Source organism: Sorex fumeus, unplaced genomic scaffold (assembly GCF_029834395.1).
Source record: "Sorex fumeus unplaced genomic scaffold, SorFum_2.1 ptg000063l, whole genome shotgun sequence".
NCBI classification, from domain to species: domain Eukaryota; kingdom Metazoa; phylum Chordata; class Mammalia; order Eulipotyphla; family Soricidae; genus Sorex; species Sorex fumeus.
The window spans coordinates 51,258,717-51,272,386 of NW_026606120.1; the positions used below are offsets into that span (position 1 = coordinate 51,258,717).

Sequence of the window (13,670 nt, forward strand, 5' to 3'; positions counted from 1 at the left end):
GAGGAGAGTGAGTACAGCTGGTAGGTCGTTTGCCTTGCAAGCAGAGGGACCAGGGTTTGATCTCTCGCATCATCCTGAGCACCGCCAGGAGTAATTCCTGAGCGCAGAGCAAGGAGGAATCCCTGAGCATGACCGGGTGTGACCCCAAAAAGCAAAAAAAAAAAAATGCAATAAATAAATAACAGTGATGCCAGGTAGAGAGAAAGGACTCAGGGCCAAGGGACCGGGGAAGATAACTCCAAGGTTCTAGAGTGCACGCAGAACCCTGGTTCTAGGCACCGCAGGGAGCGACTCCAGCACTTCGAGGTGTGCCTCCGCCTCCCTTCCGCAAATAGGCACCCAAGGCCCCGGAGCAGGATGGTCGAATCCTAAAGTAGTGTGATGTAGGAGGAACGGAAAATGGAGCGACGACTCGCAGCTGGGCACCGCTGGCATCTCCGACGGTCTCTGCCAAGGAAAGCGGCTGCACCAGTCAAACCGCGTGCGCAGGAGCCAGCGCCTGGGTGGTCTCCGAGGGCCCTTGGGATACAGACATGGGCCCGGGTACGGAGAAGGAAACAGGCTCACCGGGGTTAAACAGGTTGCTAGTGTCGCGCAACTGGCAAGCGGCCGGGTCAGGGCCGGTCTCGGACCCCTCTGAGCGACCCGGCAGAGCGGGAGCGGCGGCGCCGAGGGCGGGGCGGCGGCGCTGCGGGGCGGGGCGGGCGGGGCCGCGTCTGGCCGCGCTCGGTTCCGCTCCACCTGCCGGCGCGCCGCGCGGGCCATGGGCAGCTGCGGGCCGGGGGGCGGCGGCGCGGGGCCCCGCTGAGCCCGCCGGGCGGGCATGGGCGACCGCGAGCGCAACAAGAAGCGGCTGCTGGAGCTACTGCAAGCGGCGGGCACCGGCAACGCGCACTGCGCTGACTGCGGGGCGGCGGGTAAGCGGCGACGCCGGCGCCCCCTTTCCTTCCCTCCAACCGCGTACCGTGGGGCCCCCAGAGCCCGCTGCACCCGCGCGGACTCGTGGGACACTTTTGGATTTAGCCCCCTCCACGGTCCTTTCCTTTTCCGATCCTGCGCCTACCCGAACCTCGGCCACTTGCGCTCTCCACTCTGGACCCAGATGTCTCCAAATCTTTGCACCCCGACTCTAGACCCGGGATCCGGGTGTTCTCGGCCGGATCCCCCGAGTCTGGTGTCTGCACTTCGCAGCCGGCCACTTCCTACCTCTGGACGCAGGTCTCAGACCCGCGCCGGGTCCCGCCCCGCCGTCCAGGGCCTCGCCCGGCTGCGCCCCGCTGCGCCCCGCTGCTCCCCGAAGCGCCCCGACGCTCGATTCCGATTCGGATCCCCGAACCCCCGCGACTCCCCGTCTCCGCGCTGTCCAGTCGCTTGCACTCTCTGCGCATCTCCACCGCTGCCGGGTCCCCGCCGCCGTGGCCTGCGCCTCCGGGTGGACTGGCCAGGGATCCAACCCGAGTCCTCTCCCAGCACCCCCCGCCCTGCCCGGGATGCCTCTGCCCGCTCCCCGTCGACCCTCTCGTCCCGCAGATCCCGACTGGGCCTCTTACAAGCTGGGCATCTTCATCTGTCTGAACTGCTCCGGGGTCCACCGCAACTTCCCCGACGTCAGCAGAGTCAAATCCGTGAGACTTGACTTCTGGGACGACAGTATCGTGGAGGTAGGAGGGGGAGCTGGTTTAGGGGAGGAGGGCTGGCCACCGTTCTACTGGGGGAGGACGCGGGTGGGGGGGCGCCCGGAGCCCGATTAGACGCACTCTCAGCTTCCACACGGGCCCAGAGTGGGAATCTAGCTCCTTCACTCGCTCTGCGCACGCGGGGTTTGTTCTTTGTCCCCCTGCAACTCCGCAGTTCAAGTCTGCGTTGTGCGGGGAGGCTACAAGGGGTGGGATCAGCGGAGTAAGCAGTCGGCAGACTGCTGCTGCGGGTTACCGCTAGTCCTGCAGCACAGAAGTTTCCTCGTTTCTGGTCTATTATTGCAAGTTCTCCTGTGTCAGGCACCAAGCTGCTCCCCTGACCTCCAGGGAGAGAGGGCACCTTAGTCAGGATGATGAACAAATTATGTAGATAGATACTAGATAGCTCTGTGCTTTGTGTTGTAACAGTGCTGGATGGCTGGAATTTCCAGCACTGTTGGGGAACCAGGCAGACCGTTAGAATACCTGCCCTGGCGGCAGGCACTGCTTGGGAGACTGGGCTGATGCTGAGGTATTTGAACCATATTTATGGCAAGTCTGCTATGGGCTGTGGACTGGAGAACAGTAAACAAGATTAAGTGCTTGCCCACAGGCCCCCTGCATTCTAGTGCAGGAAAAAGATGAACCGAGCAGGCAGAGAGATAGTACAGGGATTAAGGCAGTATCTTGCATGTGACCAACCCCTAGCTCTGCCAGGAGTGAGCACCTCCAGGTGTGTTCTAAACTCTTCCCTCCACCCCCATAAAAGGAACAGTGCGGTAAGTCAGCACAGAAATATGGATAGAAGATTATTTCTTTAGGCCTTTTAACCTCCCTGTCATAGTTGATTCATTTTTAACATCCTTGAAACTCAAGGGATTAAGTATTGGTAAGTGGTCACATAGTGAATAAGTAACACAGTTGGGATTTTGATGTTGGGGTGAAAAAGTCTGAATAAGACTGGAGCGATAGCACAGCGGGTAGGGCGTTTGCCTTACATGCGGCCAACATGGCCGACCCGAGTTCGATTCCTCCGCCCCTCTCGGAGAGCCCGGCAAGCTACCGAGAGTATTGGATATGCCAGACACAGTAACAACAAAGTCTCCAATGGAGATGTTACTGGGCCCGCTCGAGCAAATCAATGATCAACGGGAGGGCCTTTACCTTTACCTTTAAGACAGAGAGATAGTATAGGAAACATATGGCCTTTGCCTTACACATGACCAACCTGAGTTCGATCCCCTGCCCCCTGAGCACTGCAAGGAGTGATCACTGAGTGCAGAGCCATGAGTAAGCCGTGAACACAGTTGGGTGTGGCCCCAAAACAAATCAAACCAAACTAAACCAAACTGGGTTTTTATGTCTGGAGAGATAGTATAGTGGGTAGGATGAGGGCTCTACTGTGCCTTGTATGATCTTGCCTTGCAAGCACTTGCAGACTTTTGGGAACTGCTCCTTGAGGTCGTGGCCATTGCAGGAGTGGGAGAAAGTCAAGCTCAAATCCTAGCTCATTACTTCCTGTGTTTTTCCTTGAGTAAATCAACGAATCTCTCTGGGCCTCGATTTCCTCATCTCTAAAATGGCTAGAATAATGTTACTGCGGTTGAAGGGATCATAGGAGTTAATGTGTGTGGACTCGAGACGCCCGACTATAAGAAGTGTGGTTGTGAGAGCACCTCACGGTTCCCTGCTGGTGTTCCCCAGCCTCCTGGGGGCCCAGGACAGCTCCTGTGGGATGTTCTCCTGACCCAGCCCGGAAGCCCTGAGAATGGAGTCCATGTTTCATTTCACGTTTGTTTGTTTGTTTGTTTGTTTGTTTCAAGTTCTGATATTACCCCACATTGCTGTTGTCTTGCAGTTTATGACCCACAATGGGAATCTGCGTGTGAAGGCCAAGTACGAAGCCAGAGTCCCTGCCTTCTACTACGTCCCCCAGGCCAGTGACTGCCTGTGAGTGGGTGACTGCCCAGCCTTGCTCCCCACCCCGCACCGTTGCCAACACCTCGATGTGCAGTGCTCTCTCATGCGGATATAGCTCACAACAGAATTTGGGGCTCTTTCGGGCCGCTTATGGAAAGTGCAGAGAAGCAATGAAACTCTTCCCCAACTTCATTGCTGGGGATTCATATGACTGTGCTGAGCTCAGTTTCTGCGGCTATGAAAGGGGCATTTTCTCTCTGCCACTGACATTCCCTTAGCCACTGGTGGCCGGCTGACTTGATCAGGAGGAAAATGTTGAGATTTTTGCAGAACAACCACATCTGGGCTACTTCCTGTGGTGTGTTGAACTCTGGGCTGTCCCTTCTGAGCTGTCTAGCTCAGAAGCAGCTTGCCTGGGCCCTAGCGCCCGAAATAGTAACCATAATGACTCGCTGCTCTCTCTCCTCGCTACTCTTACCTCTTGGCTTTTACGATCGAACTGGCCCTTTCTGAAAAGCTTCTGTGCATTCATTTCATTATCTCAACAGCGGCAGGTGACATATATATTAACCGAGTGATGGAATTAAAAAGCTTGAGGCATGTAGAGGTGGAGTGGGACTAGCCCAGAACCTGGGTAAGCTGAAGCATGGAGAGGATATACTAGGAGTACAGTTGTCTGGCTGGGACAAGACGCAAGGTTTCTGCTCACTCATTGGTGGGTGTCCAGCTGCCAAGGACCCCAGGCCTATAACAGACCGCCTTTGCCTGAGCTTCATTCCCAGTCACTGAGACTCACTGTGTGAATGGGGAGACTCTGCCTCCCAGGAGAGGCATGGCAGCGTCCCTGCCTCTGACTTCAGGGGACAGTGGACAGTGCACAACCTGTGCAGCTGTACCACCTGGCGAGCCATGCCTGGGGTCCCAGACACAGCCAGCAGGTAGAGACTTGCAGCAGGGAAGCCCAGCTCTGTCCGACTCTGCCTGACCCTTGCCCTGAGAAGGTGGAGGCTGACTGGATCTCTCTGGCTGCGCATCCTTACTCTGATCTGGTTGGTGATGGACACATCAAGTAATGCCCACAGAACTATAGATGAGGTGATTTATTTATTTATTTGCTTTTTGGGTCACATCTGACACTGCACAGGGATTACTCCTGGCTCATGCACTCAGGAATTACTCCCTCGAGGGACTCTATGGGATGCTGGGAATCGAACGTGGGTAGGCTGTGTGCAAGGCAAACGCCCTACCAGCTATGCTATCACTCCAGCCCCCAGATGAACTGATTTATGTAAAACCTCTCATGGGCTGCCTGATTCCATTTTTATCCTATTTCGCTTCCTTTTTTCTTTATTTTAAAAAATGGTCTGATGATGGGGCTAGGGCAATAGTACAGCGAGTAGGGCATTTGCCTTGCATGCGGCTGACCCACAGGTTCAATTCTTAGCATCCCATATGGTTCCCTGAGCCCCGCCAGGAGTAATTCCTGAGTGCAGAACCAGGAGTAACCCCTATGCATCACTGGGTGTAATGCAAAAAGAAAAAAAGAATGATATGATGGGGGTTTTCTTGGTTGATTTTTGGTGCAGGGAATTGAGCCCTGAGTCTCAGTGGAGCCAGGGAGCTGCTCTGCACTGATCGCTACCCTTGCCCTGTCCAGGCTTACCTGGTTGCCTGGCCCCTTGCTGTGTGATCCCCGGGGAGGGAGGCATTGGGGAGAAACTAATGTGTGCTGTAACCTTCTGCCAGCTTGTAGCCTGCTTGCCCTCACTCCAAAGTGGCCTTACTCTTAGCTGACACTGATGCTTCCTTCCACCAGTTCTTGATCCTATACTTGCAGGTCCACGATTGGGGTCTTTGGTCTCCCTCCAGCTTTGATCCTGAGGTTCAGCTTCCACATCATCTCCGTGTCCTATGGGTGAGGGCTCTTGACAGGAAGTGAAAGAAACACTTATTTGTCATTTGTCGTTTTGGCTGGGGGCCATATATGATGGTACTCAGGGTCTTTTCCAAGCCTGGGGTTCATTCCCTGCAATGCTAGGGGTTAGAAACTGGGGCTCATGCATGCAAAGCTTGGGCTCCAGCCAGCTTTCTCCCCAGCCCCAGAAGCCCAGTTTTTGTTTGTTTGTTTATTTATTTATTTAGTTTTGCTCTTTTTGGGTCACACCTGGTGTTGCATAGGGGTTACTCCTGGCTCATGCACTCAGGAATTATTCCTGGCAGTGCTCAGGGGACCATATGGGATGCTGGAAATTGAACCCGGTCGGCCACGTGCAAGGCAAATATCCACTATTCTATCACTCCAGCTCCCAGAAGTCCAGTTTAAACCAGTTTAGGCAAATGGGTACTTTATGGTTCTGGGGGATCAGACCCCAGGAAGCTGCCCTTGGAGACAAAGCGCACCAGATCTCTTGAGCTGGCTGTCCCCATTTCTGCCTATTCCCCAGTCAGGCCCCCAGGGCGCCGGCAGCAATGTCTCCAGGTCCCTGGAGCTCTTTCCAGTTCCTCTTTCTTCTCTCTCACTTTTGCCCAGATGGGCCAGTTTAGTCCAAGTGCCAGCTCTGCATCACGCCCTTACCGAGGGCAGATAAATCTTAGAACCCGTACCTGAAGAAGTGGAGTAGTAATCAGATGATTAAGTTACGTTCTCTTACGGCTGCCTGGTTTCCCCCAGGGGTCCTGGATGACAGTATCTGGGTGGATTATCAAACACCTCCCAGAAGCTGAACAGGCCTTTCATAGACATTTACAGCTCTTAGCAAGGGCGGGTGAGAGCACACCACAAGCTGGGGCACATGCTTTGCCTGCAGGAGGTTTTTGGCTCTGACCCCGTTCCCCATGGTTCCTTGAGCACAGAGCTGGGAATAGCCCCTCTGCACCACCAGGTATGGCCCCAACACAAAATAGAACCAGAAGCCTCTTCACAACCCCGAGGAGGATGTAGGACACTGCGGGCCTATCCCCCAAGTTCGGATGAGTGAAATAACTTGGTTTGGATGACACGGTGGCTACATGGCAGGAGGCAGACCCCGGGGCCACCGCTCTGCTCAGTGTGTCAGGCCCAGATTTCCCAAGTGGGCCACAGGAAGAGACTCTTGAATACTTCGTGCTTCAGCTCATAGAATGCTGGGGGAGGTGACTGTGTCAGTGGGTGGATGGAGAGCAGATGTTTGTCTCACTGGCTGAGAGGGCTGAGGTTGGGATGGGAACACTCCAGTGATTTTTGTACTGAGAGAACCCCACCTGTGTCCCCTGAAGACACTGGCAAAGTCTAAAGACATCTTGCGTGACCTGGGACAGGGAGCCTGTCCAGAGCCATTGTCAGGTTCAGCAGGACCACATGGGCACCTGGTGGGTAGAGGCCCAAGAGGCTGCTAAGTGTCCCCCAGAGCACAGGGCAGTCCCAGAAGCAGTTCTCCAGCCCCCGAGACTAACAGCACCAGGACTCAGAAAGCCTGAAACCTGAGGGGGTTGAGTAGACAGCCTCGGCTGCTTTTGTTTCCACTTCATACCAAGGGCCTGGAGTCTGTGCACGGTGCGTGTGTGCGTGCGTGCATGTGTGTGTAAGAGAGAAGGGGGGAAGAGAGAAAGGGAGGGAGGGAGGAAGGGAGAGAGAGAGAGAGAGAGAGAGAGAGCACGAGCAGGTCTCAGACACAACTGACCAAAGCCCTCTCTTTTCAGGGTCTTAAAGGAACAATGGATTCGAGCTAAGTATGAGAGACAGGAGTTTATGGCTGATGGGAAAACTCTCTCGCCCCCAGGTAAATTTATTTTCATCGTCTTCTGAGGTCTGTGTTCTAGTGAGGTCTAGAAAACAGAGTGCCTAAGGCCCATGAAAAGAGAACTGCTGCCCACCCTCCTGACCGCAGAGACCAAATTGTGGGTTCATTTACCCCTGAGAGAGGCATCGTCTTCACTAAGGGAGCTGGGGTTAGGGTTTCAGTGGCTGAGAAGAATTTTTATCTTGGGTCCTCGCAGAGAACAAGTGTGCAGAGAGCCTAAATATACAAAGCAGGAAGCCTCAGCCGGGGGGGTGGGGTGGGGGGCAAGCCAATAAGGAGGCAGCTCTGCCGCTGGCCAGCCCCAGGCTTGCTCCAGGCTTGCTGAAGGACCTGGGCTGGGTTCCAGCCTCTCTTCCTGCCTTTGTACTGGCCTCTGCCTTCTCTGCAGCCTTGAACTGCCTGCTGCGCCTGCCTTGTGGCTCAGTGTCTGAGTGGACACTGACAGGGGCGCGAAGCTTTGGAAACTGCCAGTGCTGCTCGCTCCTCGCTGCCAGGAGTGGGCCCTGAACTTCTACCCAGCGCAGGAGTCGTCGGGCACTGGCGTGATGGGGGTTTCTTGAGGCTGAAGTCAGTGGCAAGTTCGGCAGGACTCTCGGGCGTCTCTGAGAATCAGTTTGTTTCTCAGCTTCAGGAGGGGCTGACTGTGCCTTCTTTCCTGTAAGCCTAGGAGGAGGCTTAGGAGTAGTTCAGTTGGTGTCCTGGGATGTCACAAGCCTGGGAGTCCAGCCCCAGGACATGCTGCTGAGCCAGCAGAGTTATGAGCAAGACATAGCGGCTGGTAGGGGGCTCACTGCAACTGAGACCCTCCCAGGTCTGAGCACTGCACTATGAGTCTGCAGGCCAGGGGTGATGACACTCTCTCTTCCTCGCTGGCTCAGGGAGCAGAGAAGGGTTCCTGTGGAAGCGGGGAAGGGACAACGCGCAGTTCCTGAGGAGGAGGTTTGTCCTCTTGGCCAGAGAAGGTCTCCTGAAGTACTACACCAAAGAGGAGGTAAGAGGCCAGGCCAATGCGGGAGCCCACTTGGAGCATCAGGATGACCCTCAGGGGTCCAGATTCTCATTAATGGTGCCTTATGGTCATCTCAGCCACTGTAGACCGCTGCTTTTTGCTTTGATTGTATAGTCAGCCTGATCCACCCCCCACACACCTCTCTTCTAAGTTGGCCTTTGGCGATCACTTGTATTTATTTCATTGGCTTCTGCTCTCAGGTAATGAATTTTTTTTTAGGTTTTGGGCCCACACTTGGGATTTCTCAGGGGCCACTTCTGGGTACTCAAGAGACCCTGAGATGCCAAGGATCAAACCCAGGTCTCCCACCTTTCAAAGCACGTTCTCCAACCCTTTGAGCTATCCATCTGGGCCCTCAGGAACTCTTCCTGAATACCTGCTGCAGGATATATCTTATTCCAGGCCTTAGAGCTTCATCCCCAGATGAACTCGTGATCTCAGACCTTTTATTCCAATGGAAAATGAAGTGGTAACGGACCTGAACAGCATGTCACTATATCATCTCTCAGGTGGCAATAGGTTCTGAGGAGTGAAAGAAAAGTGGGTGAAGAGAGAGAATGAGGGGCCTGGGAATGTGCAGGGTACCCCTTCTATGGCAGATGAAATGAGAATGAGCAGAGGTCAAGTATGTGGAGGAGAGAGTGGAAGAACAGAGGGGCTGGTGTATGCGGGAGCTATATGCCTGTCCTAGAGAGCCCTGACTGTGTGCCATGTCAGAGGGAGGAGCCCGGGAGTGGGTACAGCTTGGGCCCTTTCAGCCGGGCAGAGGCTGGACCTGAAGCCCTCACTTCAGCCAGAGGATTGTTTAATGCCTGAGTAGCTCAACCCTCAGCCACAGCCCTGCCTAGGAGTCTCAGCATGAGTGTGGGAGGAGGAGGAGGAAGAGGAGAAGGAGGAGAAAGAGGAGGGGGAGGAGGAGGAGGAGGACCCAGGTTTGATCCCTGGCACCACATATGGTCCCTTGAGCCCACCAGGAGTGTTTCTTGAGTCAGAATCACTGAAATAATAATCCAGTAATAATCACTGCAGAGCCAAGAATAAATCCCAAGTACTGCCAGATGTTACCTAAAAAATGTAAAAGAAGAAGACAAAGGATAGAGGGGGTCAGGTTGTGTCTCAAGTAGATGATACACATGTTTGAAACCCTAGAATCCCGCACTGCATCGCCCCCCAACCCCAGCAACACCAGGCATGATTCTACAACAGTTAAAACAAAGGATGGAGAGACAAAAACCAGCACAGTGATGGACCTTGTAGGCCATCCTAAGATTTGGGATTTTGTTTGTAAATTTATGAAGCTAGGATTCATGTACCACACAGTTGACCCTTTTGTCTATTTTTTTAAGTGAGATTTCATTAATTAATTGGTTTATTATTTTGCTTTTGGGGTCACACCTGGTAATGCTCAGGGTTTTTTTCTTGCTCTGCATTCAGAAATTAGTCCTGGCATTGACCATATGGGATGCCAGGGATTGGTAATGAGCAGTAATGGTTCTTTCAGTAGCCTAGACACCAGTTCCTGATTTGGTTTGTAATTTACAGGTTGACCACATGCAAGGCAAATGCTCTACCTGCTGTGCTATTGCTCTGGCCCAGTTGACCCTCTTAAGGCACACAGTTCAGGAGCCAGAGCAATAATAAAGTGGTAGGGCACTTGCCTTACATATGACCAACACAGGTTCAATCCCCGGCACACCATAGGATTCCCTGAGCACCGGAAGCGATCCTTGAGAGCCAGGAGTAAGCCTTGTGTACTGCTGGCCCCCAAACAAAAATAAAAAGCAAAAAACTCCATAGCCCATGTCTGAGAGTATATTCTCCACAATCAATTTATAATTGTTTTTTCATTACCAAAAAACTTCCATACTCCTTCACTTTCACCTTTAACCCACTCTTTTGCCTTTGGCAACCAAAAATCTACTCAGTCTCCACAAAGGTCTTGAGTCCACATTTCATGTAAGTGGTATCTGTGTATGTGACCTTCTGTGACAGACTTACTTCATTCAGCAGGTTGCTATAAAGGTTCATTCTTTCGGGAGGGGGGTCATATCTGTGCTCAGGAATCACTCCTGACAGGGGTTAGGGAATCATATATTGTGCCTGAGATTGAATCTGGGTTGGGGTTGGTAGCATAGCATGCAAGGCAAGCAGTTTACCTGCTGTGCTATCTCTGCAGCCTTTATTGTGATTTTTCTTTGCATTCCTGATTTATATACCATAGAAATGTCTAACCAGGTCCTTTCCCCATATTTTAATTAGGTTATTTGTCTTCTGATGAGTGAGTGGTAATGGTTCTTTCAGTAGCCTAGATACAAGTTCCTGATTTGATTTGTAATTTACGAAAACTCTGGCTTTAGGGTTTTTTACTTTGAGAAGGGAAGCACCATAGAGTTTTTTGGCAAATAAGTGATGTGAAGAGACAGAAGCTTAAAAGGAACACCCTGGTGGCTGCTGGGTGAGGGTGAGGAGGAGGCGAGAGTGAAGCAGAGAAACCAGTTTGGAAGCTATTAATAATCAAGGGAGGAACAGAGGTAAATTAGATCAAGATAATGGTGAAAGCAGTGGGTAGAAATGGTCAAATTCTGCCTTATTTTTTTATTTTTTTGCTTTTTGGGTCATAGCAAGCAATGCTCAGGGGTTATTCTTGGCTCTGTTTGGGACTATATGGAATGCCGGGGATTGAACCCAGGTCGGCTGCATGCAAGGCAAACTCCCTCCCCACTGTGCTATTGCTCAAGCCCCTCTGCCTGTATTTTAAAGTAGAGCCAATCAGATTCACTAAAGGTTTGGCTGTGTGAATGATCCACGGGCAAGAGAGGTAACTCAAAGTGTCAGAGCACGTGCTTTGAAGGCGGAACTTTAGGGTCGATCCCTGGCATGGCGCAGCCCCTAAGCACCAATAGGAGTGGCCTCTGTGCCTCCCCCACCCCCCATAAAAGTATGATGCCAAGACTTTTGCTTTACACAGCATAAGAATGGATTTGCTGAGATGGCAAAGACTTAGTTCCCTAAGGGGAAGATCAAGAGTCTTTTTCAGTTTGAGATGGTTATTAGTCATCCAAGTGGAGAAATTGAGAAAGATGTTGGATGTGGGTTTCTCCTGGTATCCAAAAGTAGAACATTTTTATTTGGAAATTTATTTTTGAGCTCTTGGAATGTGTGTGTACAAAACCTTTCATGTAAATTAATAGTAGTAGCCATTTCAGACCCCAAAAGTAACCTACCAAATCCTACCAACTAGAAACACTCTTGTTTCTGATAATAAGGGAAGCCTGGACATGAGGGTAGCCATTTGGAGACAGTTTGGAGCTGGAATTATCAACACTTAGCTCTGTTGCCTCCAGCCTGTGTCTGGGCCTGCTGGACCCAATAGTGCTCAGGGGCTTCTCCTGGCTTTGTGCTTGGGGGTTGCTCCCAGTAGGGGGACCCTGAGGTGTCAAGAATTGAACCCAGGCCTCCTGCATGCAGAGCATGGCCTCCATGCCATTGACTAGATGTGGTATAAAGGTTGTGGTACTAGGGATGGAACCCAGGCCTCCTCCAGCTCCACTTCCTTTACAACATGGTAGCTGGCCTCTCACAAGGAGAAGGAGGCTGCCAGCCTCCAAGGCCAGGCCAAAACACAATATTCTTCAGTTGGTCAAAGCAAGCCAGTTGCTGACCCAGATTCAAGGGGAGGGACTGTAGTTTCCACCTCTTTCTGGGAGGAGTTGCCCAGCGGGAAGAAAGACAGAAGTCCACTTTGGAGATTTATCTGTATCTCCCTGGGCTGTGCCAGCAGTCAGAGAATAGAGAAGTTTCCAGCAAAGAAAATATGAGGGTGTGGCTAAGAAAGTCAGAGAAGCACAAGCTCTGTGCACCTCAGCCGCCACTGGCTTCCATTTCCTCCATGTGGCAATGGTTGTTTGGTGCCTTGTCGCATTCACTCTCCTCTGAGTGACCTTGTGGCCCAGGCCACACTTGGGGCACTGAAAAATTATGGGAGAAAATGAAGTGAGAGAAGGATTTTTTCTTTGGTTTCAACAGACAGAGTGTTCTAGGTACAAAGGCAGGAATGCTGCCCCCTGAGGAGTGTCAGGGGACCCTGGGAGGTTCTATGTCTAGGACCCAGGGGAAGCATCCTTGGCTGGAAAACTTGGATTTGGCTTGGTTTTGGCCACAGCTGTCTCAGGGTTTACTCCTGGTTCTCAGTGATCCTCAGGAATCACTCCTGGTGGTTTTGGGGACTGTGTGGGGGTGCAGGGATCTTGAGTCAACTGCAGGCACGGCGAGAGTCCTACCTCTCTGTACTCTCTCCAGTCCTTGGCTGAAAAAGACCTAATTGTCACAACCTCAAACAATCTGAAAATAGAACACATTGCCTCTCTTCTTTTTAAATCTCTCTTCTCAAATGTAAAGTTTTTAATTAATTTATCTTCTCAAATGTATCCGCCCCTCTCGGAGAGCCCGGCAAGCTACCGAGAGTATTCGATATGCCAGACACAGTAACAACAAAGTCTCCAATGGAGACGTTACTGGGCCCGCTCGAGCAAATCGATGATCAACGGGAGGGCCTCAAATGTATAGTGTTTATTTTTTATTTTATATTTTTGCCTGGTGGGGCCTCACCTGGCTCAAGGGTTACTTCGGGCTCATACTCAGGAATTACTCCTGGCAGTGCTCGCGGGGCCATATGGAATATGGGAATCAAAACCAGGCAAGGCCAATATTCCATCCTCTCTCCTACCGCTCCAGCCCCCCAAATGTCAAGTTTTTCATAATCATTTCTGCAGTGCCAGCATTCATTTACCCCGCCCCCCACTCTTCATTTTGTGTGTGTGTGTTGTGTGTAGGAGGGGGAGGCGTTAGACAACACTGACAGTGTTGAGGGGCTAATCCTTTTTTTTGGGTCACACCCAGTGATGTTCAGGGGGCTACATTCAGGAGTTACTCCTGGCGGTGCTTGGAGGTGCTGGGGATTGAACCCAGGTCAGCTGCTTGCAAGGCAAACCTATCTCTCCAGCCCCGGGGCTAATCCTTTCTCTTTGCTGGGGGAAAGGTGGTTGTGGTAAACATGAGGCAAGTGCCTAAATCTCTGGAGTATCTCGTGTGTGTGTGTGTGTGTGTGTGTGTGTGTGTGTGTGTGTGTGTGTGTGAGCGCGCGCGCACGCGCCCTCGTGCACTCCTTCACTCGGATCTTCATGGTGGTGCTTGGGGGATCATATGTGGTGCCAGGGATTGAACCTGGGTTGGCCGCATCCCAGAGTAGGCGCCTTACCACTGTACTATCATTCTGGCCAAGATAAC

General features: G+C 52.3%; 1 protein-coding gene across 2 annotated transcripts in view; it reads left to right on the top strand.

Moving 5' to 3' along the window:
* Window positions 1-714: 714 nt before the first annotated feature.
* The window catches only part of ADAP2 (ArfGAP with dual PH domains 2), a 30,547-nt gene continuing 17,591 nt past the window's right edge, over window positions 715-13,670 (top strand). For both annotated transcript variants that reach the window (XM_056126951.1, XM_056126950.1), the window contains exons 1-5: window positions 715-917; window positions 1,531-1,661; window positions 3,535-3,626; window positions 7,275-7,354; window positions 8,254-8,366. In XM_056126951.1, the coding sequence (XP_055982926.1) occupies window positions 824-917; window positions 1,531-1,661; window positions 3,535-3,626; window positions 7,275-7,354; window positions 8,254-8,366 (510 nt within the window). In that variant the 5' untranslated portion in view covers window positions 715-823. The remainder of the gene's footprint in view (window positions 918-1,530; window positions 1,662-3,534; window positions 3,627-7,274; window positions 7,355-8,253; window positions 8,367-13,670) is intronic.